A 27,666-nucleotide genomic window follows, 5' to 3' on the forward strand; every position below is an offset into this window, starting at 1 on the left:
GAGACCTTCTCATTTGGTTCTCTGGTTGTTCTCGTCATCTCCGAGTCCAAACCTGGGACGCTTCCGTCCGAAGAGACCCTTCTGACCCGGCTGCTTGGAGGTCTTCCGGTCCATTCCAGCCTCATCAACATCCATAAACGTCCCTCTGATCCTGGACAACACCTGGAAACTGATCCAATCCTCATTTATTCAATAGATCCTGTTTTCGATGGAACTCCGTATTTATTGTCATCGAGTCTCTCAGCATTGAAATTACATCTTTTCTTTGTGGACAAACAGCAGAAGATCAAAGTAGTAGTACTTTCTGTACATCAAGTTCTCAAAGTATTCAGGACACAAAAACATACAAAATATCAAGTTTACTCCAAATAATAGTGCTTTGTTGATCAATTCAGGCCTAATGAATCTGGCAGAAGCTGCAGCTACAATCAGAATAAATGGAAACCAAAGCACTTCATGATGGCGAAAAGCTCTGGAAGGCAGTGAAGCTCCTGACGACCCGACGGGACGGATGTTCTGCTGAAGACGGAACCTCAGAGGGATTTGGAAAGCAAAACATTTCTACATTCACAAAACAGAATAATTGATCTCATAGGATGATCTTTACAGCATCGTGTCTAAATAGAAAACATTTCACGTTACAGTACAGAGCTGGATTCAGACCACAGGGGGCATAAATATACAAAACCAAGGAAAGAAAAGGCAGTTCTGTCCTTCTGCTACATTCTTCATAGACTAAATGAGGAGATTTGCTGGAATGTCACATGAGCTTCATGGAACAGCTTTAGTTTAGCAAAGAAACGGCGACGAGGTCTGAACCCACGCCTCCAGGCTCCACCCACATCGCTCCTCAGGCCTTCCAACAAGGAAACGTCGTTACAACCTGAGAAACGCTAAGACTAGTTTCAGAGCAGCTGGAGTTTGGAAACCCACTGAAACCAAAACATCACCTTTAGGTTCTCATTCATCTGAAACCGAAGCCTCTTTGCTTCAGAAAGGTGAGTCCAGCTTCCTGTGGCAGCTCCGGGTCAACAGTCTGAAACTAGACCGACAGCTTCCCTCTGGTGTTTCCGGATCATTTCTTTTTGAAAGATATTTCTTCTGGAGACTCCGAGGCCTTTAGGTTCCTCTCCCCGACCAAAGCATGGACCTGTAAGCTTCACTTCTGAAGACTCTGGATGAAGACGTGGTCTAAACGGCAGATGAGTCTTCAGCGAAGCAGCGTGAAGCTCTGCTAGCTCATGTTGATGATCCTCGGCTGCTTTCTGCAGGACTTTTTCCTGTTTCTACAGTTTGTGAGCATAACTAACGCGGTAATGAAAGTCTTCTACACACTCGCATTTACAGTTGACTGATCTGCTTTTATTTTGAAAATATCAGCCTAAATAACAGGTGATTCTTTGAAACGTTGGAACGCCTCAGAGCCTTTCAGGCTTTCACTGTTACTCCACAAAGCAGATCCAAACGTGACGTTTTGGAACGGTTTCCAGAGACGTTCTCCTGTTTCTTAATGCTGATGCTGAAGGAACCAAAGCCAAACCTGCTTCCTGTTTACTGTCTGAGTCATTTCACTCCGTGACTTTGTTCCGTGACTTTAACGCGTTCTCTCTGAGGTTTGATGAAACAAAGAACTCTAGAAAACCCATCAGGAAACGGGAGGAACGGGCGATTCTTTCACCTGACCAACCCAAGGTGGAACAGGAAGTTCAATGCAGCCACAGGTGAAGCAAAGGCCTTATGACCACATGTTCCACTTCCTGTGCGACCCTCATGTTTGTGCTAAAGCCTCTGGGGGGGGGGGGGGGGGGGGGGGGGGTCAGTACGGGTTCTGCAGGTTCTTGGGCTGTCTGGGTCCGTGGTGGGTCGCAGAGAGGAGGGGCTTAAGGGGAGCTCAGGTGTGTCGTTCAGTTCCCTTGAGGCTCGTATGGACACCTTAAGGGACGTCATGAAAATGGAACGTACCATTGTTGTGCGTGTGGTAAGTGAAGTGTTTGTAAGGACAATGGAAGTTGCACTTCTGACGTAGGGTGATGCTGTGGTAGAGCGTCCTTACGCCACAGTCCGGTCGTTAGTGAGGTGGGAGTACTGGCTCCTGACTGACCGCACACAACCAGCTACTGCAACAGTCTGCAGGATTTGGGGGGGTTAAAAAACTGAAGAATGTGTACACCACGCTTTACCCTGAAGTCACGATCACGCCGCCCTCAGCAACAAACGTTCAAGCGAACGCTTCCGATGAAAAGGTAAAGGCGCTTTTCAGGGTTTGGGTTGAACTCCTAGACGCGCTCAAGAACACGCCAACAGCTTGCTCTAGGAGTTCAAACGCGCGTCCCGTGCCTGGTGTGCTCTTCCCGTGTTGTATCAGCGCTCACCACGACCCGCCGCCGCAGCGTGCCCATAGAGGAAATGCCTTCTCTCTGCGGGTTCCCTCAGCCCCATAACCTGCTCTCAGAACGTCAGCATGAAGGAACAGAAGAACGTTTGGCGATGAGGTTCTCCTCACGACAGGAATGTACAGAGCGTGACCCGCAGGCGCCTACGGCCTACTTTATCCTACCATGGTTAGAAATACAGTCGGTCTGCTAGGAATGCAGGCTTCTACCTACTGCATGTGATGCTAACATGAAGACGCCGTTCTTTTCTGCACTTTTATCACAGCAGTCATTAAATAGCGTTGGAACCCTCTGGGGGGCTTGGGGGGGGCTCAGAAGCATCCGAACGCGTTGTCATGACGACTGGAAGCGTCTGCTCACAGAGTGGAGAAGCTTTGCTTGCAGTCTCCGAGGATGACCGAGGCGTACGTCACGTTTGGGGGCGTGGACAACATGGACTCGGACGCCGGCGAGTTGGGAAACGGGCTCTCTGGAGTGAAAGAGCGATCTCGGAACGGGGAGGGGGGCATCAAAGCCAGAGAGTCCTCCATGGCCAGTTTGACGTCAGCCTCGTCATCGTGAATCTGTGTGTTGTTGTACATGTATCCATGGAGAAGTCCAAACTGTTCGCCCTCCTCCTCCTCCTCCTCCTCCTCCTCCTCCTCCTCAGGATAGACAGACTCTTCGTCAAACGGGTCAAGGTGGTCCGGCAGCACCGGCTCCTGCTGGATCAGGTGAGCCTGGTGGTAAACCGGCCTGCCGCTGCTCACGGGCGGAGGCATGCGGATCAGAGGGCAGATCTCGTGGGGGTCGCTGCTGAACTTCAGAGACCCCCCCTCACCCACGCGCTCCTTCATCACGGGGGGAGGAATGATGCTGTTTTCCTGCAGAGGCTGGGCAGAGAAGAGCTCCGCCTCCTCGTCTCTGTTGCCCCCACAGGCAGGCATCTGCCCGTGGGCCATCATGGGGGGGGTCGCGGGGGGGTTGTAACTGACAGGCTCGCTCTCGTCCTCCTCAGCCACGTTGTACAGAGTCTTGGTGCTGAGGTCGGAGAAGTCCTGAGCGGCGCCGTGGTAGGTGTTAGTGAGCGGTTTGATGACGGCGGTCTGATTGGAAGCTGCTTCCTGTTTCTTCACATGGACTGACAGTCTGTGCCACATGTGATCCCCTGTGGGGGGGTGTCTTGCACCTGGTTCAGACCATGACACAGACTTTCCATTAGAACTAAGAACAAAATAAAGAGCACTGTTACTTGGCAGGAACCCAGAAAGACACAAGCAAAGACAGAATTTCTGGTTCACTTAAAAAGTACACACCACTGTGAAAGTATTTGCCCCCCTGCTTTGATCAGACTGTCATGAACGGTTGTACAGGTGTAATCACAGGTAAGAAGGTTTGGGGGACAAATGTCCAAAGGAGCGGTTCAGGGGGAACCCGCCTTCACCCAACCGCAGCTGGGACAGAATCCAGATCCAACAGTCCTCTTTAGAACAGGAGTCTCGGTTCTGCCGACCGACTCTGGAACGGGTCACTTCAATGTGAACGCAAAGGAACGTTCCAAAGAGAGGACGAGAACCAGAGAGAGGAGGAGAACCAGAGAGAGGAGGAGAACCAAAGAGAGGAGGAGAACCAGAGAGAGGAGGAGAACCAGAAAGAGGAGGAGAACCAGAGAGAGGAGGAGAACCAAAGAGAGGAGGAGAACCAGAGAGAGGAGGAGAACCAGAAAGAGGAGGAGAACCAAAGAGAGGAGGAGAACCTCAGAGAGGAGGAGAACCTCAGAGAGGAGGAGAACCAGAGAGAGGAGGAGAACCAAAGAGAGGATGAGAACCAAAGAGAGGAGGAGAACCAGAGAGAGGAGGAGAACCAGAGAGAGGAGGAGAACCAGAGAGAGGAGGAGAACCAAAGAGAGGAGGAGAACCAGAGAGAGGAGGAGAACCAGAGAGAGGAGGAGAACCAGAGAGAGGAGGAGAACCAGAGAGAGGAGGAGAACCAGAGAGAGGAGGAGAACCAAAGAGAGGAGGAGAACCAGAGAGAGGAGGAGAACCAGAAAGAGGAGGAGAACCAAAGAGAGGAGGAGAACCTCAGAGAGGAGGAGAACCTCAGAGAGGAGGAGAACCAGAGAGAGGAGGAGAACCAAAGAGAGGAAGAGAACCAAAGAGAGGAGGAGAACCAGAGAGAGGAGGAGAACCAGAGAGAGGAGGAGAACCACAGAGAGGAGGAGAACCTCAGAGAGGAGGAGAACCTCAGAGAGGAGGAAAACCAGAGAGAGGAGGAGAACCTCAGAGAGGAGGAGAACCAGAGAGAGAAGGAGAACCAAAGAGAGGAGGAGAACCAATGAGAGGAGGAGAACCAGAGAGAAGAGGAGAACCACAGAGAGGAGGAGAACCAAAGAGAGGAGGAGAACCTCAGAGAGGAGGAGAACCTCAGAGAGGAGGAGAACCAGAGAGAGGAGGAGAACCAAAGAGAGGAGGAGAACCAGAGAGAAGAGGAGAACCACAGAGAGGAGGGGAACCTCAGAGAGGAGGAGAACCAGAGAGAGGAGGGGGACCAGAGAGAGGAGGAGAACCTCAGAGTGGAGGAGAGCCTCAGAGAGGAGGAGAACCAGAGAGAGGAGGAGAACCAGAGAGAGGAGGAGAACCAGAGAGAGGAGGAGAACCAGAGAGAGGAGGAGAACCACAGAGAGGAGGAGAACCAGAGAGAGGAGGAGAACCAGAGAGAGGAGGAGAACCAAAGAGAGGAGGAGAACCAGAGAGAGGAGGAGAACCAGAGAGAGGAGGAGAACCAGAGAGAGGAGGAGAACCAGAGAGAGGAGGAGAACCAGAGAGAGGAGGAGAACCTCAGAGAGGAGGAGAACCAGAGAGAGAAGGAGAACCAAAGATAGGAGGAGAACCAATGAGAGGAGGAGAACCAAAGAGAAGAGGAGAACTTCATAGAGGAGGAGAACATCAGAGAGGAGGAGAACCAAAGAGAGGAGGAGAACCACAGAGAGGAGGAGAACCAAAGAGAGGAGGAGAACCACAGAGAGGAGGAGAACCAAAGAGAGGAGGAGAACCACAGAGAGGAGGAGAACCAAAGAAAGGAGGAGAACCACAGAGAGGAGGAGAACCACAGAGAGGAGGAGAACCAAAGAGAGGAGGAGAACCACAGAGAGGAGAACCTCAGAGAGGAGGAGAACCAGAGAGAGGAGGAGAACCAGAGAGAGGAGGAGAACCAAAGAGAGGAGGAGAACCACAGAGAGGATGAGAACCTCAGAGAGGAGGAGAACCAGAGAGAGGAGGAGAACCTCAGAGAGGAGGAGAACCTCAGAGAGGAGGAAAACCAGAGAGAGGAGGAGAACCTCAGAGAGGAGGAGAACCAGAGAGAGAAGGAGAACCAAAGAGAGGAGGAGAACCAATGAGAGGAGGAGAACCAGAGAGAAGAGGAGAACCACAGAGAGGAGGAGAACCAAAGAGAGGAGGAGAACCTCAGAGAGGAGGAGAACCTCAGAGAGGAGGAGAACCAGAGAGAGGAGGAGAACCAAAGAGAGGAGGAGAACCAGAGAGAAGAGGAGAACCACAGAGAGGAGGGGAACCTCAGAGAGGAGGAGAACCAGAGAGAGGAGGGGAACCAAAGAGAGGAGGAGAACCACAGTGAGGAGGAGAACCTCAGAGAGGAGGAGAACCACAGAGAGGATGAGAACCTCAGAGAGGAGAACCTCAGAGAGGAGGAGAACCAGAGAGAGGAGGAGAACCAGAGAGAGGAGGAGAACCAAAGAGAGGAGGAGAACCACAGAGAGGATGAGAACCTCAGAGAGGAGGAAAACCAGAGAGAGGAGGAGAACCTCAGAGAGGAGGAGAACCAGAGAGAGAAGGAGAACCAAAGAGAGGAGGAGAACCAATGAGAGGAGGAGAACCAGAGAGAAGAGGAGAACCACAGAGAGGAGGAGAACCAAAGAGAGGAGGAGAACCTCAGAGAGGAGGAGAACCTCAGAGAGGAGGAGAACCAGAGAGAGGAGGAGAACCAAAGAGAGGAGGAGAACCTCAGAGAGGAGGAGAACCAGAGAGAGGAGGAGAACCTCAGAGAGGAGAACCTCAGAGAGGAGGAGAACCAGAGAGAGGAGGAGAACCAGAGAGAGGAGGAGAACCAGAGAGGAGGAGAACCTCAGAGAGGAGGAGAACCTCAGAGAGGAGGAAAACCAGAGAGAGGAGGAGAACCTCAGAGAGGAGGAGAACCAGAGAGAGAAGGAGAACCAAAGAGAGGAGGAGAACCAATGAGAGGAGGAGAACCAGAGAGAAGAGGAGAACCACAGAGAGGAGGAGAACCAAAGAGAGGAGGAGAACCTCAGAGAGGAGGAGAACCTCAGAGAGGAGGAGAACCAGAGAGAGGAGGAGAACCAAAGAGAGGAGGAGAACCAAAGAGAGGAGGAGAACCAGAGAGAAGAGGAGAACCACAGAGAGGAGGGGAACCTCAGAGAGGAGGAGAACCAGAGAGAGGAGGGGAACCAAAGAGAGGAGGAGAACCACAGTGAGGAGGAGAACCTCAGAGAGGAGGAGAACCACAGAGAGGATGAGAACCTCAGAGAGGAGGAGAACCAGAGAGAGGAGGAGAACCTCATAGAGGAGGAGAACCAGAGAGAGAAGGAGAACCAAAGAGAGGAGGAGAACCAATGAGAGGAGGAGAACCAAAGAGAGGAGGAGAACCTCATAGAGGAGGGGAACCTCAGAGAGGAGGAGAACCAGAGAGAGGAGGAGAACCTCAGAGAGGAGAACCTCAGAGAGGAGGAGAACCAGAGAGAGGAGGAGAACCTCAGAGAGGAGGAGAACCAGAGAGAGGAGGAGAACCTCAGAGAGGAGGAGAACCTCAGAGGAGGAGAACCAGAGAGAGGAGGAGAACCTCAGAGAGGAGGAGAACCTCAGAGAGGAGGAGAACCAGAGAGAGGAGGAGAACCAAAGATAGGAGGAGAACCAAAGAGAGGAGGAGAACCAGAGAGAGGAGGAGAACCAGAGAGAGGAGGAGAACCTCAGAGAGGAGGAGAACCAGAGAGAGGAGGAGAACCAGAGAGAGGAGGAGAACCAGAGAGAGGAGGAGAACCTCAGAGAGGAGGAGAACCTCAGAGAGGAGGAGAACCAGAGAGAGGAGGAGAACCAAAGAGAGGAGAAGAACCAGAGAGAGGAGGTGGACCTCAGAGAGGAGGAGAACCAGAGAGAGGAGGAGAACCAGAGAGAGGAGGAGAACCAGAGAGAGGAGGAGAACCAGAGAGAGGAGGAGAACCTCAGAGAGGAGGAGAACCTCAGAGAGGAGGAGAACCAGAGAGAGGAGGAGAACCAAAGAGAGGAGGAGAACCAGAGAGAGGAGGAGAACCAGAGAGAGGAGGAGAACCTCAGAGAGGAGGAGAACCTCAGAGAGGAGGAGAACCAGAGAGAGGAGGAGAACCACAGAGAGGAGGAGAACCAGAGAGAGGAGGAGAACCAAAGAGAGGAGGAGAACCAGAGAGAGGAGGAGAACCAGAGAGAGGAGGAGAACCAGAGAGAGGAGGAGAACCTCAGAGAGGAGGAGAACCAGAGAGAGGAGGAGAACCTCAGAGAGGAGGAGAACCTCAGAGAGGAGGAGAACCAGAGAGAGGAGGAGAACCTCAGAGAGGAGGAGAACCAGAGAGAGGAGGAGAACCTCAGAGAGGAGGAGAACCAGAGAGAGAAGGAGAACCAAAGAGAGGAGGAGAACCAATGAGAGGAGGAGAACCAAAGAGAGGAGGAGAACCTCATAGAGGAGGAGAACATCAGAGAGGAGGAGAACCAAAGAGAGGAGGAGAACCACAGAGAGGAGGAGAACCAAAGAGAGGAGGAGAACCACAGAGAGGAGGAGAACCAAAGAGAGGAGGAGAACCACAGAGAGGAGGAGAACCACAGTGAGGAGGAGAACCAAAGAAAGGAGGAGAACCACAGAGAGGAGGAGAACCACAGAGAGGAGGAGAACCAAAGAGAGGAGGAGAACCACAGAGAGGAGAACCTCAGAGTGGAGGAGAACCAGAGAGAGGAGGAGAACCAGAGAGAGGAGGAGAACCAAAGAGAGGAGGAGAACCACAGAGAGGATGAGAACCTCAGAGAGGAGGAGAACCAGAGAGAGGAGGAGAACCTCAGAGAGGAGGAAAACCAGAGAGAGGAGGAGAACCAGAGAGAGAAGGAGAACCAAAGAGAGGAGGAGAACCAATGAGAGGAGGAGAACCAGAGAGAAGAGGAGAACCACAGAGAGGAGGAGAACCAAAGAGAGGAGGAGAACCTCAGAGAGGAGGAGAACCAGAGAGAGGAGGAGAACCAAAGAGAGGAGGGGAACCTCAGAGAGGAGGAGAACCAGAGAGAGGAGGGGAACCAAAGAGAGGAGGAGAACCACAGTGAGGAGGAGAACCTCAGAGAGGAGGAGAACCACAGAGAGGATGAGAACCTCAGAGAGGAGGAGAACCAGAGAGAGGAGGAGAACCTCATAGAGGAGGAGAACCAGAGAGAGAAGGAGAACCAAAGAGAGGAGGAGAACCAATGAGAGGAAGAGAACCAAAGAGAGGAGGAGAACCTCATAGAGGAGGAGAACCTCAGAGAGGAGGAGAACCAGAGAGAGGAGGAGAACCTCAGAGAGGAGGAGAACCTCAGAGAGGACGAGAACCTCAGAGAGGAGGAGAACCTCAGAGAGGAGGAGAACCAGAGAGAGGAGAAGAACCTCAGAGAGGAGGAGAACCTTAGAGAGGAGGAGAACCAGAGAGAGGAGGAGAACCAAAGAGAGGAGGAGAACCAGAGAGAGGACGAGAACCAAAGAGAGGAGGAGAACCACAGAGAGGATGAGAACCAAAGAGAGGAGGAGAACCTCAGAGAGGAGGAGAACATCAGAGAGGAGGAGAACCTCAGAGAGGAGGAGAACCAATGAGAGGAGGAGAACCAAAGAGAGGAGGAGAACCTCATAGAGGAGGGGAACCTCAGAGAGGAGGAGAACCAGAGAGAGGAGGAGAACCTCAGAGAGGAGAACCTCAGAGAGGAGGAGAACCAGAGAGAGGAGGAGAACCTCAGAGAGGAGGAGAACCAGAGAGAGGAGGAGAACCTCAGAGAGGAGGAGAACCTCAGAGGAGGAGAACCAGAGAGAGGAGGAGAACCTCAGAGAGGAGGAGAACCTCAGAGAGGAGGAGAACCAGAGAGAGGAGGAGAACCAAAGATAGGAGGAGAACCAAAGAGAGGAGGAGAACCAGAGAGAGGAGGAGAACCAGAGAGAGGAGGAGAACCTCAGAGAGGAGGAGAACCAGAGAGAGGAGGAGAACCAGAGAGAGGAGGAGAACCAGAGAGAGGAGGAGAACCTCAGAGAGGAGGAGAACCTCAGAGAGGAGGAGAACCAGAGAGAGGAGGAGAACCAAAGAGAGGAGAAGAACCAGAGAGAGGAGGTGGACCTCAGAGAGGAGGAGAACCAGAGAGAGGAGGAGAACCAGAGAGAGGAGGAGAACCAGAGAGAGGAGGAGAACCAGAGAGAGGAGGAGAACCTCAGAGAGGAGGAGAACCTCAGAGAGGAGGAGAACCAGAGAGAGGAGGAGAACCAAAGAGAGGAGGAGAACCAGAGAGAGGAGGAGAACCAGAGAGAGGAGGAGAACCTCAGAGAGGAGGAGAACCTCAGAGAGGAGGAGAACCAGAGAGAGGAGGAGAACCACAGAGAGGAGGAGAACCAGAGAGAGGAGGAGAACCAAAGAGAGGAGGAGAACCAGAGAGAGGAGGAGAACCAGAGAGAGGAGGAGAACCAGAGAGAGGAGGAGAACCTCAGAGAGGAGGAGAACCAGAGAGAGGAGGAGAACCTCAGAGAGGAGGAGAACCTCAGAGAGGAGGAGAACCAGAGAGAGGAGGAGAACCTCAGAGAGGAGGAGAACCAGAGAGAGGAGGAGAACCTCAGAGAGGAGGAGAACCAGAGAGAGAAGGAGAACCAAAGAGAGGAGGAGAACCAATGAGAGGAGGAGAACCAAAGAGAGGAGGAGAACCTCATAGAGGAGGAGAACATCAGAGAGGAGGAGAACCAAAGAGAGGAGGAGAACCACAGAGAGGAGGAGAACCAAAGAGAGGAGGAGAACCACAGAGAGGAGGAGAACCAAAGAGAGGAGGAGAACCACAGAGAGGAGGAGAACCACAGTGAGGAGGAGAACCAAAGAAAGGAGGAGAACCACAGAGAGGAGGAGAACCACAGAGAGGAGGAGAACCAAAGAGAGGAGGAGAACCACAGAGAGGAGAACCTCAGAGTGGAGGAGAACCAGAGAGAGGAGGAGAACCAGAGAGAGGAGGAGAACCAAAGAGAGGAGGAGAACCACAGAGAGGATGAGAACCTCAGAGAGGAGGAGAACCAGAGAGAGGAGGAGAACCTCAGAGAGGAGGAAAACCAGAGAGAGGAGGAGAACCAGAGAGAGAAGGAGAACCAAAGAGAGGAGGAGAACCAATGAGAGGAGGAGAACCAGAGAGAAGAGGAGAACCACAGAGAGGAGGAGAACCAAAGAGAGGAGGAGAACCTCAGAGAGGAGGAGAACCAGAGAGAGGAGGAGAACCAAAGAGAGGAGGGGAACCTCAGAGAGGAGGAGAACCAGAGAGAGGAGGAGAACCTCAGAGAGGAGGAGAACCTCAGAGAGGAGGAGAACCAGAGAGAGGAGGAGAACCAAAGATAGGAGGAGAACCAAAGAGAGGAGGAGAACCAGAGAGAGGAGGAGAACCAGAGAGAGGAGGAGAACCTCAGAGAGGAGGAGAACCAGAGAGAGGAGGAGAACCAGAGAGAGGAGGAGAACCAGAGAGAGGAGGAGAACCTCAGAGAGGAGGAGAACCTCAGAGAGGAGGAGAACCAGAGAGAGGAGGTGGACCTCAGAGAGGAGGAGAACCAGAGAGAGGAGGAGAACCAGAGAGAGGAGGAGAACCAGAGAGAGGAGGAGAACCAGAGAGAGGAGGAGAACCTCAGAGAGGAGGAGAACCTCAGAGAGGAGGAGAACCAGAGAGAGGAGGAGAACCAAAGAGAGGAGGAGAACCAGAGAGAGGAGGAGAACCAGAGAGAGGAGGAGAACCTCAGAGAGGAGGAGAACCTCAGAGAGGAGGAGAACCAGAGAGAGGAGGAGAACCACAGAGAGGAGGAGAACCAGAGAGAGGAGGAGAACCAAAGAGAGGAGGAGAACCAGAGAGAGGAGGAGAACCAGAGAGAGGAGGAGAACCAGAGAGAGGAGGAGAACCTCAGAGAGGAGGAGAACCAGAGAGAGGAGGAGAACCTCAGAGAGGAGGAGAACCTCAGAGAGGAGGAGAACCAGAGAGAGGAGGAGAACCTCAGAGAGGAGGAGAACCAGAGAGAGGAGGAGAACCTCAGAGAGGAGGAGAACCAGAGAGAGAAGGAGAACCAAAGAGAGGAGGAGAACCAATGAGAGGAGGAGAACCAAAGAGAGGAGGAGAACCTCATAGAGGAGGAGAACATCAGAGAGGAGGAGAACCAAAGAGAGGAGGAGAACCACAGAGAGGAGGAGAACCAAAGAGAGGAGGAGAACCACAGAGAGGAGGAGAACCAAAGAGAGGAGGAGAACCACAGAGAGGAGGAGAACCACAGTGAGGAGGAGAACCAAAGAAAGGAGGAGAACCACAGAGAGGAGGAGAACCACAGAGAGGAGGAGAACCAAAGAGAGGAGGAGAACCACAGAGAGGAGAACCTCAGAGTGGAGGAGAACCAGAGAGAGGAGGAGAACCAGAGAGAGGAGGAGAACCAAAGAGAGGAGGAGAACCACAGAGAGGATGAGAACCTCAGAGAGGAGGAGAACCAGAGAGAGGAGGAGAACCTCAGAGAGGAGGAAAACCAGAGAGAGGAGGAGAACCAGAGAGAGAAGGAGAACCAAAGAGAGGAGGAGAACCAATGAGAGGAGGAGAACCAGAGAGAAGAGGAGAACCACAGAGAGGAGGAGAACCAAAGAGAGGAGGAGAACCTCAGAGAGGAGGAGAACCAGAGAGAGGAGGAGAACCAAAGAGAGGAGGGGAACCTCAGAGAGGAGGAGAACCAGAGAGAGGAGGGGAACCAAAGAGAGGAGGAGAACCACAGTGAGGAGGAGAACCTCAGAGAGGAGGAGAACCACAGAGAGGATGAGAACCTCAGAGAGGAGGAGAACCAGAGAGAGGAGGAGAACCTCATAGAGGAGGAGAACCAGAGAGAGAAGGAGAACCAAAGAGAGGAGGAGAACCAATGAGAGGAAGAGAACCAAAGAGAGGAGGAGAACCTCATAGAGGAGGAGAACCTCAGAGAGGAGGAGAACCAGAGAGAGGAGGAGAACCTCAGAGAGGAGGAGAACCTCAGAGAGGACGAGAACCTCAGAGAGGAGGAGAACCTCAGAGAGGAGGAGAACCAGAGAGAGGAGGAGAACCTCAGAGAGGAGGAGAACCTTAGAGAGGAGGAGAACCAGAGAGAGGAGGAGAACCAAAGAGAGGAGGAGAACCAGAGAGAGGAGGAGAACCAAAGAGAGGAGGAGAACCACAGAGAGGATGAGAACCAAAGAGAGGAGGAGAACCTCAGAGAGGAGGAGAACATCAGAGAGGAGGAGAACCTCAGAGAGGACGAGAACCTCAGAGAGGAGGAGAACCAGAGAGAGGAGGAGAACCAGAGAGAGGAGGAGAACCTCAGAGAGGAGGAGAACCAGAGAGAGGAGGAGAACCTCAGAGAGGAGGAGAACCTCAGAGAGGAGGAGAACCAAAGAGAGGAGGAGAACCTCAGAGAGGAGGAGAACCTCAGAGAGGAGGAGAACCAGAGAGATGAGGAGAACCAGAGAGAGGAGGAGAACCTCAGAGAGGAGGAGAACCTCAGAGAGGAGGAGAACCAGAGAGAGGAGGAGAACCAAAGAGAGGAGGAGAACCAGAGAGAGGAGGAGAACCAAAGAGAGGAGGAGAACCACAGAGAGGATGAGAACCTCAGAGAGGAGGAGAACCAGAGAGAGGAGGAGAACCTCAGAGAGGAGGAGAACCAGAGAGAGGAGGAGAACCATAGAGAGGAGGAGAACCAAAGAGAGGAGGAGAACCAGAGAGAGGAGGAGAACCAAAGAGAGGAGGAGAACCACAGAGAGGATGAGAACCAAAGAGAGGAGGAGAACCTCAGAGAGGAGGAGAACCTCAGAGAGGAGGAGAACCTCAGAGAGGAGGAGAACCTCAGAGAGGTGGAGAACCAGAGAGAGGAGGAGAACCAGAGAGAGGAGGAGAACCTCAGAGAGGAGGAGAACCAGAGAGAGGAGGAGAACCTCAGAGAGGAGGAGAACCAAAGAGAGGAGGAGAACCTCAGAGAGGAGGAGAACCTCAGAGAGGAGGAGAACCAGAGAGATGAGGAGAACCAGAGAGAGGAGGAGAACCTCAGAGAGGAGGAGAACCTCAGAGAGGAGGAGAACCAAAGAGAGGAGGAGAACCACAGAGAGGAGGAGAACCACAGAGAGGATGAGAACCAAAGAGAGGAGGAGAACCTCAGAGAGGAGGAGAACCTCAGAGAGGAGGAGAACCTCAGAGAGGAGGAGAACCTCAGAGAGGAGGAGAACCAAAGAGAGGAGGAGAACCTCAGAGAGGAGGAGAACCTCAGAGAGGAGGAGAACCAGAGAGATGAGGAGAACCAGAGAGAGGAGGAGAACCTCAGAGAGGAGGAGAACCTCAGAGAGGAGGAGAACCAGAGAGAGGAGGAGAACCAAAGAGAGGAGGAGAACCAGAGAGAGGAGGAGAACCAAAGAGAGGAGGAGAACCACAGAGAGGATGAGAACCTCAGAGAGGAGGAGAACCAGAGAGAGGAGGAGAACCTCAGAGAGGAGGAGAACCAGAGAGAGGAGGAGAACCATAGAGAGGAGGAGAACCTCAGAGAGGAGGAGAACCAGAGAGAAGAGGAGAACCTCAGAGAAGAGGAGAACCTCAGAGAGGAGGAGAACCAGAGAGAGAAGGAGAACCACAGAGAGGAGGAGAACCACAGAGAGGAGGAGAACCAGAGAGAAGAGGAGAACCAGAGAGAGAAGGAGAACCACAGAGAGGAGGAGAACCATAGGGAAGAGCTGCTGTGAACTGCTGCTGTGCAGTGTGTTTGGAGGAGAACCAAACAGCCACAGCGTGAATCTGGAAGGTGAAGTAAAGAAGGAGCAGGAGCAGGAGCTCCTGCATGGATGCTCCTCAGAGGACGAGTGGGAGGAGCTACTTTCCTCCTTCCTGCTGTTTTCCATCCAGTTTAAAGCTGATTTGGACTATAGCGCCTCCACATGAGCAGCTGATGGAACTGCACGCTCCTTCTGTCTTTTGTTCTCCTGAAAGCGCTGTGTGGAGGTGTGTGTGTTTGTGTGTGTGTGTGTGTGGGGGGGGTAGCATTGACATTGTTTTACTACAGCCGAGTCCTGACGGACAGTTCTGGAGAGTTCTGGTCAAAGTCTGGACTGAAACCTGACGGATTCTGTGAGGGTAGCAGATCAGCAGAAACCGTCCTGGTTTGGGATCAGGGACCAGGATTCTGTTTGAAACCATAATCTGTGTCTTCATGAGTCTAAACGGGCAAACACTGGTTCAGAGTGTTGTACTTTTTTGCCCAGGGTTCCTGCAGGCGCTCAGTAAAGTGTCTGAAATGGTGGGTTCGATTCCCGCAGCGCCGCAGGAAGCCTGGGTTTGTCCCTGAGCACACAGAGATGCTGGTTTTCATTCTCATCAGGTGTCAGGTTGTGATGAGGGCGGGAATCTGGTACTGACCTACATTTGCCACTCTTTGTAACGGGCGCCCCTATGAAAGTGAGTACAGTTAGAGGTCAGGCTCCCTCCGGGAGGGAACGGCGGCAAACTAGCATCCCTGAGGTGCTTCAGGAGCAGCGCTCAGACTCAATTAAGGACCCACCTGCCGTTCCCGGCGTTCTTCTTCCTCTTGAACATGTTGAGAAGACTGTTGCTGCGGCAGGCAATTTTGCCGTCGCCGACGTGCATGCGCACGGCGTCTGAGGTGGTGAAGGCGCTGCGCACGTTTCGCTCAGGCTTAGCGAGGATGATGTACATCTTTGGCGTGAACATGCAGCCCAGAGCCACCGTCACGCTGAGGCTGACGGAGAAGGACGTGGTGATGATCTTGTAGTTGCTGCCAAAGTAGATTGGCACGAAGGCCAGCCAGATGATGCAGGTGGTGTACATGGTGAAGGCGATGTACTTGGCCTCGTTGAAGTTGGCAGGAACGTTGCGGGTCTTGAAGGCGTAGTAGGTGCAGCTCATGATGAGCAAACCGTTGTAGCCCAGCGGAGCCACAACGCCCAGGTTGCTGGTGTTGCAGATGAGGAAGACCTCTCTGATGCTCGGGTAGGACTTGATGGGCTCCGGCGGCTCCATGATGATGAGGGTGACCTCCAGCGTCAGCTGGACGCTGATCAGGACGGAGGCGATGACCACCTGAGCCCAGGCGCTCATGAACCTCGGCTTCCTGGTGCAGATCTTCTTCTTGCTGCCGGCCAGGATGCGAGCGATGCGGTTGGTTTTGGTAACCAAGGCCGAGTAGCACATGGCAGCCGAGAAGCCGACCAGAAGTCTTTGCAGGTAGCAGGACGCCACCGTGGGCCGGGCGAGGAGCGTGAAGGGGCACAGGTAGCCCAGGAAGATTCCTGCTAAAATGATGTAGCAGAGCTCCCGACTGGAGGATTTGACCACAGGCGTGTCCCGGTACAAGACGAAGATGAAGGCCACGAAGGAGGTCACCAGGATGCCCAGGCAGGAGAAGACCACCTGAATGATGGACTCGGGGTTGCTCCACTCCAGGTAGTGCAGGGGGATGGGCTGACAGCCTGAAGAAAGGGAAACATGGGAGTAAAAGACTCACATCCATCTTTTATCTCCTGCTTTCAGCACCAACTGAGGATTTTATTAAAGAGTTCATCAAAAATTGAGCAAAGGCATCTCAGCCTGAAAATGCAGAAACTTCCAAAGTAGGTTTGTAGCTCAGCTATAAATAAACGCTTTTCCGCTCCACCACGGCCAGGCTGGGCTACAGCCAGCTCAGGGGGGGGGGGTCGCTGCTGCAGGACAAAGCAACTGACTGCCTTTTAGACGAGTCCAGCAGGATGGAGTCTCTCTGAAGCCTGAAACCCGCCTCCATCCACACGGACACTGACTGAGACGGCGTTCCTGTGAAGCTCTGGCAGGTCTGCGTCTGCAGAAACACCAGCACATCCTCATGTTTGGACTACAAGCCCCCTAAAAGTGGGCCAGCAGAGAGAAGTAGGGCAGCTGTGGCGTGAAACGGCGAGGATGATGAATGTGCTCTCAGGTGTCATGGGAAAGCAGTGGAAATGGGACGGAACGGGTTTGGGAGGCGCTGCGGCGGGAAGGGCGGCCTATGCGGCTTCTGCCAGCAGGAGCGCCTGCACCGCCAACTCAACGTCTCTGTGAAAGCGGGGGGGGGGGGGGGGCCTCTCCGGGGAGTCCAGGGTCTACCGCCGCCGGTTCTGATCTCCACAGCGTCAGCATGAATTCCAGCCCCTTCAGAGCTGCTGCTCCCGACAGATGAAACCGCATCGCAGTTCCGGCCCGCCTCTGAGACGGATCCAACAGAACCTGTCTCTGGTCCCGGCTTTGAGGAGAACCAACACAGAACCTGCAGGGAGGAGGAAACCCACCTTCCAGCTCCTCGTCGGGCCACCAGCCCAGCTCGCAGGCCTTGCAGGTGAACTCGTCCTGGACGTACTCGTTCTCCTTGCAGGCGGTGCAGATCCAGCAGCAGCTCACCTCCCCCTTCCTGATGACCTGTTTCCATTTCAGGAACACGGAGAAAAGGCGTCACTTCTTCCAGCAAGCTAACCTTCTTCTGACAGAACAAACGGCTTTCAGTCGCTGCAGGAACCACAAACACACCAACATGCGACACGTCTGACCAAGAGTTTCAGTGATAGACGCAGGACCACGCTCAGTTTGGCTGGGGGGGGGGCGTGCCCCACATGGTGCTGCTGTTTCCAGATGTGCGAGGATGACGCCTCTGCACTCAGGAACCAGCAGCTGATACAGAACCGGACACCCTTTTCCCGGTTTCAGCCCAGTTTGATGTTTGTCCGTCTGTCATTTACAAACAACACTCCACCAAATTCATGAACTGAAGGAAAAGACATCAAACTCTCCCTCCCACCGTTCAACCCCTCAACTAAAGGCTGTGGCTGAGAGAGGGAACAGCAGGGACGCGTGACGGAGACCTAATCAGAACCAATGGATGCTTCTGAAGGAACCACAACCCTCCGTTCTCTTTTCAAACCTTCATGCTGCAGGAAAAACGCCATGTTTAAGGGTGAATGGGAGTTTTCCCTCATCAGAACCCAGTGGTTCTGGTTCCTGCACAGACGTCTCAGCCTCGCTGAAGCTGAACGGTGGAGGAGCGTCTGACGCTCAGATCCCACTGTTCCTCTGCTGCTGCAGACTGAAGCAAACCTCTGACTCGGGTCACCTCTGAGAACGGCAGCCATCATTACCCATCATGCCTTTAGGAGCTGCAGCTCTAGGCCGTGCAGCGCACAGCAACACACATTTGCACAGAGGACGGTCCAGGACCTTGATCTCTCCTTTGGAGCAGGGCTCGCTGCAGACGGAGCGCACCATGTCGCTGCTGTTCATCGGGATCAGCTCCTCCTCCAGGCTGAGGAGGCCCTCGTGCCAGGAGCCGATGTTGATGTAGTCGTAGACGCCGGGCTCCACCCGCTGAAAGTTCATGATCTCGTACCTGACGGAGGAAACGGACAGCAAACACTTTAGATGTCTTCACCTTTGTGCGGTGCAACAGGGCGCCGACTGAAGACGTGAAAACGTTTTTAACAACATTGAAGGAGCTGCGTCTCAGAACACACTGATCTGCAGGCCTCCTTTCTGTTCAGAGTCGGACATGCTAGTGACCCTGAAGCAGCTGGGACTCTGCGGGGGTCAGAGACCCTCAGCTGGAAGTTTCAGGTTCCTGCAGGTAAAATCTGGGGTCAGAGGTCAATCCTTCCAGCATTTTCTCCATCATTTCAGATCTTGACTCTAGGTGGCGCTCTCCTCCCTGGTGGATCCACTGTTAGTGTCTTAGTGTTTTAATTAGGAGAAGAATTTACAGGAATCTGCAGGAGTTTGCTCCTGCGGCTGCTCTGATAGAAACTCTCTGCTGTTGCCATGGTGACATCAAAGGAGGCAGAGGCTTTGGAAAAAAAAGTTTTAAGAATCATTTCAACTCTTTTCTTCTCCAAAAAACCCAAAGAAAACAGAACAAATGTTCACGTGACATCATTAAAAATGAGTACATTCCTAAGAGGAGATTGCTGGTCTCATGGTTACCACGGTTACCGCAGCATCTCCTCCTCTCTCCAGAGAGTCTGGAGACAACTGGACATGTCATGTTATGTGTTGGAAAAATGTTGACTGGATCATTAAAGTATGTTTTCTGTTGGCTCTGATAAAGAAACGTTCTGGAATTTGAGTTGAAGAAAAACCGGTTAAAGCATCAAAACATCACCTGTGGCAGAGCCAGATGGGCGGGGCTTTACCTTCCAGGTGAGTCTCCATTCTCATCGAACCAGATGTCTTCTCCAGAAACACCGGCGAAGGAAGTCTTGAGCAGGAAGTCCAGCAGGTGGCTTCCATCCACGGGCTCCATGTCGTCGCAGAGCCCCACGTGGTCGGGGCACAGGTGGGAGTGCATGTCATGCAGGCCGTGGGCCATGGCGTAGATGGCGTTGATGACGAAGCCCATCTTACTGTCCTGAACATAGTTGTCCTCCAGGCTTTCATAACCTGCCCACACGACACCACAGTGAAGACTTTCAGAAGCAGGAAGCAGAACGGCCTGCAGGGCTGCAAGCAGGAGCGTCTCCTAAATGCTCCTGCTTTCAGGTCTCAGGGTCTAGCAGGAAGTTACAGAGGAGTGATCGGTGCTCACATCATGCACTGCAGCAGCCAAACCTACGACTAATGTCCTTCTCTGTGGGAGGCTGCTGGAAGCCCGGCTACTCGGCGGAGAGACAGATCCAATTAGAACCTGACTGTGTGAGAGCACCAATCTGGGAAGCCTGTCTGTGCCTTTCAGACACAGAACTGGGTTTAGTTCAGAGGAAAGCAGGTCCAGTCCAAACTCACCCTATCAGTTCAGTGTAATGCAAGCTGGAAGCAAAGCAGTTTGTCTTTGTAGAGGCTCTTCAGAGACACGCTCTGATAAAGCATCACGGCTGCGCAGACAACGCAGACAACGCAGAGCTGGAAACACGTCTGCATGCAGACTGCACAGCAGCCGCACCTGCAAACATGACCACCTTTTCAGGTGATCATGCGGTTTGTCATCCCTGCAGCCCATGTTGTGTGTTTGTGTGTGTGTGTTTGCGTGTGTGTTTGCGTGTGTGTGTGCATGTGGAATGCTACCCACAAAGGAGAACGTCCAGAGCAACACATGTTTGGAGGGTTTTCTTTTTCACATTTTCTCCAGAAGCCGTTTCTCAGTTTCTTGATCGTCTGCGATGTTGTTTGTCCAGATCAGCTTTTGACAAACAAACACATTCATGGATGAAGAAAACGTTCCAGCGCATGAACTGACTGCTGGTTTCTATGTGGACTCAGTGTCTGGCTCAAAGGCACAATGACAGAGCAGCCTGGAATTTGACCCTCATGGTCAACAGTTGGCGGACAGGCTGCTCCAACCAGAGAGCTTCAACCCGTCCACATCCAACCTCTGAACGGCTTCCCCTCTGCCATGGTGTTAGACACTGATCCACAGCCGTGACCATGCCAGAGCCGCAGCGGGGCGGATGGTGGACAAGTCCGTCTGGAACCATGTGACTTTATGTGGACCTGTCTAAAATGTCTACCGAGGGACTGAAACCCACTATCACACGTCCCTGAACAGGAGTGGGTGGAGCCATCAGTCGACAGTGGAGAAATGCTGAGTCATGAGTTCCTATCTGAACCAGTACCATCCTCAGAGAGGGTTCAGGACGCAGCAGAACAGCAGCTTCTAAGTCCTGATCTGCTGAGATCCCTCTGTTCCCGATAAAAACGCGCCTGTCCGCCTGTCCGGTCTGTCCGGAGGCGGGTCGGGTCTCTGGAGGTCTCTCAGTCTGGTTCTGGAGGTCTTGTGGTTCTAGAATGAGCTCTCATGTGCATTGACTTGATAAAGAGTCTAAAATGAGTTTTCCTGGTTTTGTCCTTGATGTCTGTGTGTGGTGCGTTCATGTAAGCTGGTTTTTTTCATGACCTGAACAGACATGAATTACCTGGTCACCAAACTTCTTTACATCCTTTTTATCTTTCTGTTCCCTGTACTTCTGATGAAGCAGGAGGGAACTCAATGTTCTACCTTCTCATTGGCTAAAAGACTTAAGTTTTCTCAGCTTCTGAAGCTTCAGAAGCTCCAGAAGCTTCAGAAGCTTCAGAAGCTTCAGAAGCTTCAAGGGTCAGCCTGCTTCACCCAGCAGCATTTGACTGTGTAGCTGTCACTCACTGCATGCATTACTGTAGTATGGAGTAATATCTATGCCACCACGCTGCAAACTAAACTGTCTAAGTTGAAAAAGAAAATATAAATATTTGCTTTCACTGTTTTTTTGCTTTGATTGTGTAGAATCTGGACCAATCTGTTTGATGGCAGCTTTAAACTCAAACTAATGGCAGCAAAATCAAAGATAGGAAAAAAGCGAGATGAGACACAACGCATCTGAAACATTCGAGTTGCAAACGCAAAAATCGTTTTTGAAAGTAAAAACAAACATTTTGAAAGTAAAAACAATTAAAGCAAAAATGAAATTTTGGGTGGAAAGGGTGAAGCAAAAACAAAAGATTTGAAGGCAAACTTTACAATTTTGAAAGCATAGAAAAAGTATTTGAAAGCAAATATGTCATGTTTTCATTTTCAACAGAAAGTCTTGTGTGCGTTGAGGTGGAATCGATATCCCTCCACACTGAAGCGGTTGTAGCTCCGCGTGGTCATCGGGTGATGCTGCCGCCGCTCAGCGGGCGGCAGCATCACCCGACAGGAAATCCTGTTGGTGGCAGCTGCTGGAGCATCTGAAGGGAACGCTGCTGCTGCTGCTGCTGCTGCTGCTGCTGCTGCTGCTGAACTACTTTAGGAGCTCCTCGTCCGCGGCGCCCGCTGAGCTGGGAGCCAGCTTCAGTCATGCAAACCGGCAGGCCGCTGCACCACCTATGCCATCCCTCTGTGGTGACATCATGCACTGGAAGCCACAGCAGTTATTGGGCTGTTTCAAATCAATCTCTGAGGTCGGAATGGAGGAACCGGAGCCCCCGTTCCCAGGTTTCACACCGCCTAAAAACATCCCAATAGCTTCATATAGAAGAGGTCCACTGAGATTAAAGGCAAACGCTGTGGCCACGCCCTCTTCACGAAGCTTAATGTCAGTCAACCTCTGTGTATATTTTCATGAGGAGCGCTTAAGGTCCACCGAGAGGCTTTGACTCACCGTCCTGGAGTTCTACTCATAGAAGAGGAAGAGGAGGAAAGAGAGAAGAAGAAGCGGGTTCAGCTTCTGGGAAACAGGTTCTGCTCTAACGTCTACCATGAGGCATGGAAGCTTGGCTGGAGCATCAGTCAGGTGGAGGGAATTCAGGAAAACGTGCCGCCAAAACCAAGGAGGAGTTCAGGAGGTGCAGAAGCAGATTCAGAGAGGAGGAGGAGCATGCATTGGTTTATATTTACGTTTATTGATTTCTGATCCATGTGGACAAACATTCTGGTTCTGGTCAACCTTCAGATTAAAAACGTAAATATACAGAAAAGGGTGATGGGAGCGGCGTTTTGGAGACATGCTGATGAGCAACGTTTCAGAAACTGAAGATGATGCGTTCACCGCAGCCCTGGAAAAAGGAGTTTTACCTAGATCATCATCCTCTGTGGAGGCCACATGAATGAAATAAAAGAATGTGTTAAAACATGGACTAAGACCCCCCCCCCCCCCCCCCCAGCTTTCCCATCTCTGGGGGCTTCTGGCTCCAACAGAACAAACAGAAACAAAGACCCCCTCCCAGGTAAGCAGGTAAGGGGTGCAGCTACCTGTGCAGTTGCGTGCGTAGTTCAGGTTCTCCTGGGGGTGTCCGGGAAGGCGGCACTGGAAGCGGTACTGCCAGAACTCGGGGAACCACGGGTTGCGGGTGTTGGTGCTGAGCTTCAGCTTCAGGAAGTAATCATCAAAGGAGGACACGTCCGCCGACTGCAGCTTGACGGTGATGCCGCCCACCGCCTCGGGTTCGAATCCCTCCACCACCTCCACCCTGTCTGCCCAGCCGTCACTGCGGAGAGGAGCAGACGGCGTCTGAATCACAGGACTGGATCAGATCCAGAATCTCAGGCCCGTGTTGTTGATGTGGATCCATGGAGATCGTGGATCAGGATCTGATGACAGAGGTCCTTCTGTTTCCGTTGACCTTGAACCTGACCTCTATGGTTGATGGTATCGTGAAGCTCTGTGAGGCCTGCAGGAGCTTTTACATGAATCCTGAATTGTAAAACCACTTTTTAAATGCTAAATTAAATCGTCCTCTAGGACCTGAGCATCAGTTTGAAAGTAAAAGCTTGCAGCGTGTGTGAACCCTGGGGGGTTAGCCAGAATTCACTGAACGTCTGCACCCCACACTGAGGAGTTTGATGAGCAGCACCCCAAACCTGCCGGTAACCCAGACGACAGCGTTTGGCCTCTGGAGTTCCTGAGATTCTGTCTTCTACAGAAACGGCGTCTGGGAGGCAGAAGTTGTAACGTCCACTTTCAGGCCTCAGAGCGGTGGCGTGACGGTGGGTGTCCGTGCGACAGCGTCCACGCTACCCGACCATCTGCTCCTCAGCATCACACCATCCCGCTCCAACACTCTGAGCGCCAGAACCCGCCACCAGTTCTGACGTCAGGACCCGCTGGACTGTCCGGATCTGCAGCTCAGATCTGAGATCGCAGCTTCGTGAGTCACTTTGAACAAACAGAACGCAGCGGTGGGGGCTGATCAAAGGCGCTTGGTGAGGGATCTGAGGCGTGAGATCTCCCGCCTCCTTTGTCCTCCTCACAGCAGGAGGTGGACACCTGGTGACCGGCACCTCCGGGCTTTGCAGTTCTGCAGAACTCTGCATGCATCCATCGCTCCAAAAACACTTTCCTTTTTCAGGAGTCTCCTTGACCTGGAAAACGAGCTCGGTCCCTCACAGCCTCCTCATCTTCTGCAGAAACTTCAGCAGCAGCATGAAGGAGGAGCCACAGGGCGAGGGGAGGTTGAGGTCGGCACAAGTCCTCCTTTTTCATGAGTGGGTCACGGCTGATCACTGTTTTTCACTTTGCTGTAGGAGAACCACAGACGCTCTGAATGTTTCAGCAGAAACGTCTAACAGCAGCAGAAGTGAGCGTTTGGGCGATGAAGTTCGCTCTGCAGCTCCTGATGAAGGCGCTGCCACATATTAGCCATGCTGCTTGTCCTCTGACAGGAAGCAGTGGATGCATTTTTCATGACTGAGCTCGACTCGCAGCGTCTTCCTCACAGAGAAGAGGACATGTCTGATTCCACCTGACGTCTGCGTGCCGTCCATCCTGGTCCTGCAGAGCTCCACCTAAAGATCTGCTTTCTGGGACACTTTGGTTTCAGTCCACGACCCATCTGTGAAGGCGCTGCGACAGCTCACAACAACAGAAACACAAAACTGAGGGAAGAAACTTTCCCAAACTGCAACATGCAGCTCTGGAAACAAATCCATGTCAGGAATGACAGACGTGTCTCCACTCTGGGTTCTACTCCTCACAGAGTTATTTGAGCGTTCTGAAACTTTCTGGCAAAGAAATCATCAAAGGTTTGAGGTGTTCAGATACAAAAGGAGTCGACTGATGCGAGCAGCAGGGAACCGCTCCTCATCACGGCGTGGAGCTTCAACCGGAGGCAGGAGGACAAATTTCAGCCTTTCATAAAGAACCTAAAGGTGTTTAAGGAAACCGGAGAACTAAACCCAAACGCCAACAGGAAAAACCAAAAACACAAAACTGCACAAAAAAGAACCGTCCAAAACCACAGATTTGACGACACCGGCACTGATTTACAGATGTGGATGTAACAACACAGCTCGCTGGTTAGAATCCAAACAGGGGGAGCTTTTCTTTCCACAGCTGCAGCACATCCACTGACGGTTCCTCGGCATGAAGGACGCATGCAGCCATCAAACAGCTCCACACGGAGCCTTCAGGCACAAGGCTGCACATGAAAGAAGCATGCATGCAAAAGGAAAGCCTGAGAGCTGCAAAAGTGGGAGAGGCTGCATCTGAAATCTGACGTAATGGAGGCTGCTTTGAACTCTGCTATCATTTAGTTTGATGACCCCCCCCCCCCGAAATAGCAAGAAGAAAAGGAATCTTTGAAAAGTTCCCCTTTTCCTCCCGAACAGAAGAAGTGGCAGCAGCCAGCTCCCCCGAGGGAAAACTTCTCTAACGAACCTGCCAATTAGGAGGAGCTCTCCAGAGACCCCCAGCCGCCTCATGGCCATGAGCAGCCCCCGGACCGTCATGCCTTCGCAGAAGCAGACCACCACCCTGGCTTTGGGCAGGCGCTCCCGCAGCTTCCTCAGCAGCCTGTCGTAGTGCTTCTCGCCGGCGTTGCTGTAGATCTTGTCAGAGTGAGCGATGCAGAGGCCCTCCTGTGCAGCCAGCTCTTTGAAGACCTCCATCCCACTCTCCCCGTAGTTACCTGAGGGAGACAAGAGGCGCTGTCAGGTGAGACCCAGACTCTTCATCCTCCAGAGGATGTGCAGATCTTCATCGCTAATTCAAGGTTTCTGTGAGGAAACCACAACAACTCGTGTGAGAAGCTTTGAATCAGCACTCTGAGAGCAGCTTCAGGCATCCAGTCCGTCCGAAGCTCCTGGCTGCTGTTCACACCATGTAGGAGAGGAGCAGGAAGGAACCTCCAGACTGGACTGATTCCACCAAAAGATTCTACGGATCAGAATTTGAACCAGGAGGTTCAGACTCTTTCCAGGCTCAGATCAGCCGCTGTGAGTCCATCCTGGGAAACCTCTTGTGCTTTTGTTTGAGCGTTTCTCATCTGAACTCAGGTATGGATGCAGGAACTGGACTGACGTGGTTTTGGTTTGATGAAGACCTGAGTTTGCCTCAGCAGAGATGGCTGAGAAGGTCCTACAGGAGGCAGCAGTGACTCCTCTGAACTGGAGAGGAACTGCTGACCCACACATGGGAGGAAAAGGAGGAACCTCCTCTGGAACATCTGGAGAGGCTGCTCTTCTTCTGCTCTGTGAGCGTCTGGAGTAAAACTCTCTCAGAAGTTGCGTTTTTGTGAAAGTGCTGAGTGTGAAGAACCCAGTGGGGAGCAGGCGAAGGTTCCTTTTCTTCAGAAGCTCACAGAAGGAAAGCCGGACGCTCAGACGTTCCTCTGAGGTTCCTCCTCCTCTTTGCTGTCAGGCGAGAAACACCTGCAGCTGCTGAGGCAGATGTCACACAGGTGTGGAGGCGTGGCCTTACCCTCTGTGTGGACCGCAGACACGTAGGTCCAGTTGTGTCGCTTGACGATGTCCAGCAGCGCTCTGGCCTGCAGCGTGTCGGACGGAACCACCCGGAGGAAGTACTTGAAGAGCGTCTTGTCGCTCAGGTCGACGCTGGTGGCAGAGTAGGCGATCTGCGGGATGTTGAAGAGCTGCAGGAGATTCTGGACCTGAATCGCCACCGAGCTGGAGCCGGGTCCGATGACTCCCACGATGGGTTTCTTGGTGGATGGGGGCTGACTGGAGGGTGTCCCCTCAATGCACCACTTGGAGCCCTCCGAGTCGTCCCGGATGGAGATGAGGGAGTCTCGGATGAACTCGATGCTCTGCTCCAGCGCCACCGAGGAGTGCCAGCAGGAGTCCCGGATCTCGCAGCCCAGGGTGATGTTGGGCAGCAGGGTGGGGTCAGAGTTGATCCGGTCCAGGGCGTGGAACATGGCCTCCACCCTCTGGATGCCGTACTGCTCGCGCACCTCCCCGCACTTCCTCTCCGCCACCTTCTCAGCTGAAGGTTGGTGGTGAACGGAAAACAGGGCCCCGATGATGATGTCCCCATCCATGCGGGCCACCAGGCGGGACGCCGAGATCGGAACCACGGACCGCTCATACTTCCCTTTGGACCAGACGAAGGCCTGGAACAGCAGCACGGGCAGCGACAAGGTGCTGACTGCAGTCAGGTAGATCAGGTAGATCATGGTCGACATTGTTCCACAGGTGCTGATCCAAACTCCATCAATCCTCTGAGGGCAGCTGCCTCTGCACCTTCATCCTGGGGGGGATACAAGCACCAAACGTTAAAAGTGCGGACAGGTGCGCGCTCCCCGCAGGACTTCAAGATGAAAGGGGGGTTGCGGCACACTGAGGACTTTCAGCACCACGGACAGCGGCGGGAGCGGCTCCCCGTCCGCCTCAACTTTCCACAAACATCCCCGGTCTCCGTCCTCCAGCGCGCACGTGCACCCAAAACAGCACCGACACCTGAGCGGACCTACCTGCGGCGGCGGGAGCGGCGGCTCTGCTCTGCGTGCAACCGAACCGGAAAACGCAGCGGGACCGACTCTGTCCCCGTGATCACGACATGCCCCCTTCTTCTCCTCTTCCTCACTGCATCCTGAAGCGGGTCACATTCGCTGCAGTGTCCCTGATTCGGAGTCGCGCTTCGCACACGTGTGGGGGTGGGGGGTGGGCAGTGACGCATCTATAACGGAAACACTTTGGATTTTCTTCTGACAGGAAAAGTGGATCAGAGCTCTGAAACAGAAAAATGTCTTCAAGTCTGAGAAGTAAAGAAAGTCCAGAAAAATGAGAACCAAAGCGGGACAAAATAACACGATTACACCCCCCTCCTTAGAAGAAAAAACACGGGACCCCCCCTACTCCCCCATCAGACAACGAGGGAAGGAATCTGCTGCCCCCATGTGCACATGTCTGGAACTGCAACGTCATCGTTCCATCTGGATTTAAACTAAAGATTCAGAAAAGAAACAAATGATATAAATTATTTCAACAACTCGATTGTATTTAAACAGATATTTATCAGAGTAATAATACAGTAATATAGTCATTAGTATATCACAGCCTTTATAACAAAATTACAATAGAATAGGATAAGACTATTTGGTTATTTCCTACTTGAATGTTAACATTTATCTATATACATGAATAAATAGATATGATTCATAAAATGTAAAATATTTTAGATACATCTGATTTTTTAAATTTAAGACAAGAAAACAAAAACACATGTTAATATGTGTGGTAATTATAATTTCTTTTCAAAGTTGACACAGTTGAATAAGGCAGTTTTTCATGATGCCTCCTTTATGTCACTTTTTATAAT

The 27,666-nt window shown here is 52.5% G+C and overlaps 1 protein-coding gene across 5 annotated transcripts; it reads right to left on the reverse strand.

Annotated features, from left to right (window-relative positions):
- Nucleotides 1–199: 199 nt before the first annotated feature.
- Nucleotides 200–27,203, reverse strand: LOC101170976 (metabotropic glutamate receptor 1). 5 transcript variants are annotated; one of them, XM_023951863.1, is made up of 11 exons: nucleotides 26,819–27,197; nucleotides 25,807–26,595; nucleotides 24,766–25,015; nucleotides 22,362–22,597; nucleotides 22,185–22,199; nucleotides 21,772–21,783; nucleotides 18,853–19,099; nucleotides 17,888–18,056; nucleotides 16,969–17,095; nucleotides 15,210–16,137; nucleotides 200–3,596 (listed from the first exon to the last, which is right to left on the reverse strand). In XM_023951863.1, exons 2-11 carry the CDS (start codon nucleotides 26,528–26,530, stop codon nucleotides 2,750–2,752), a joined length of 3,555 nt encoding a protein of 1,184 aa, XP_023807631.1. In that variant the 5' UTR covers nucleotides 26,531–26,595; nucleotides 26,819–27,197; the 3' UTR covers nucleotides 200–2,749. The 5 variants fall into 5 exon arrangements, with proteins under 5 accessions (XP_023807631.1, XP_023807632.1, XP_023807633.1 ...); XM_023951866.1 differs by having other exon boundaries at nucleotides 3,344–3,561; nucleotides 26,819–27,202; XM_023951867.1 differs by lacking the exon at nucleotides 200–3,596 and adding an exon at nucleotides 14,434–15,098 and having other exon boundaries at nucleotides 26,819–27,203.
- Nucleotides 27,204–27,666: the final 463 nt, after the last annotated feature.

Source organism: Oryzias latipes, chromosome 22 (assembly GCF_002234675.1).
Source record: "Oryzias latipes chromosome 22, ASM223467v1".
Classification (NCBI taxonomy): Eukaryota; Metazoa; Chordata; class Actinopteri; order Beloniformes; family Adrianichthyidae; genus Oryzias; species Oryzias latipes.

Bases quoted from the DNA above. Each gene is read 5' to 3' on its own strand.
- LOC101170976 (XM_023951863.1), bottom strand. From the start codon at position 26,530: ATGTCGACCATGATCTACCTGATCTACCTGACTGCAGTCAGCACCTTG. The intron at 17,096-17,887 runs GTCCTGGACCGT...AAATGGAAACAG, and splicing joins GCTCCAAAGGAGAGATCAAG to GTCATCAGGAAGGGGGAGGT. The intron at 16,138-16,968 runs GTGGGTTTCCTC...CCCTTTCTTCAG, and splicing joins GCCCGACGAGGAGCTGGAAG to GCTGTCAGCCCATCCCCCTG.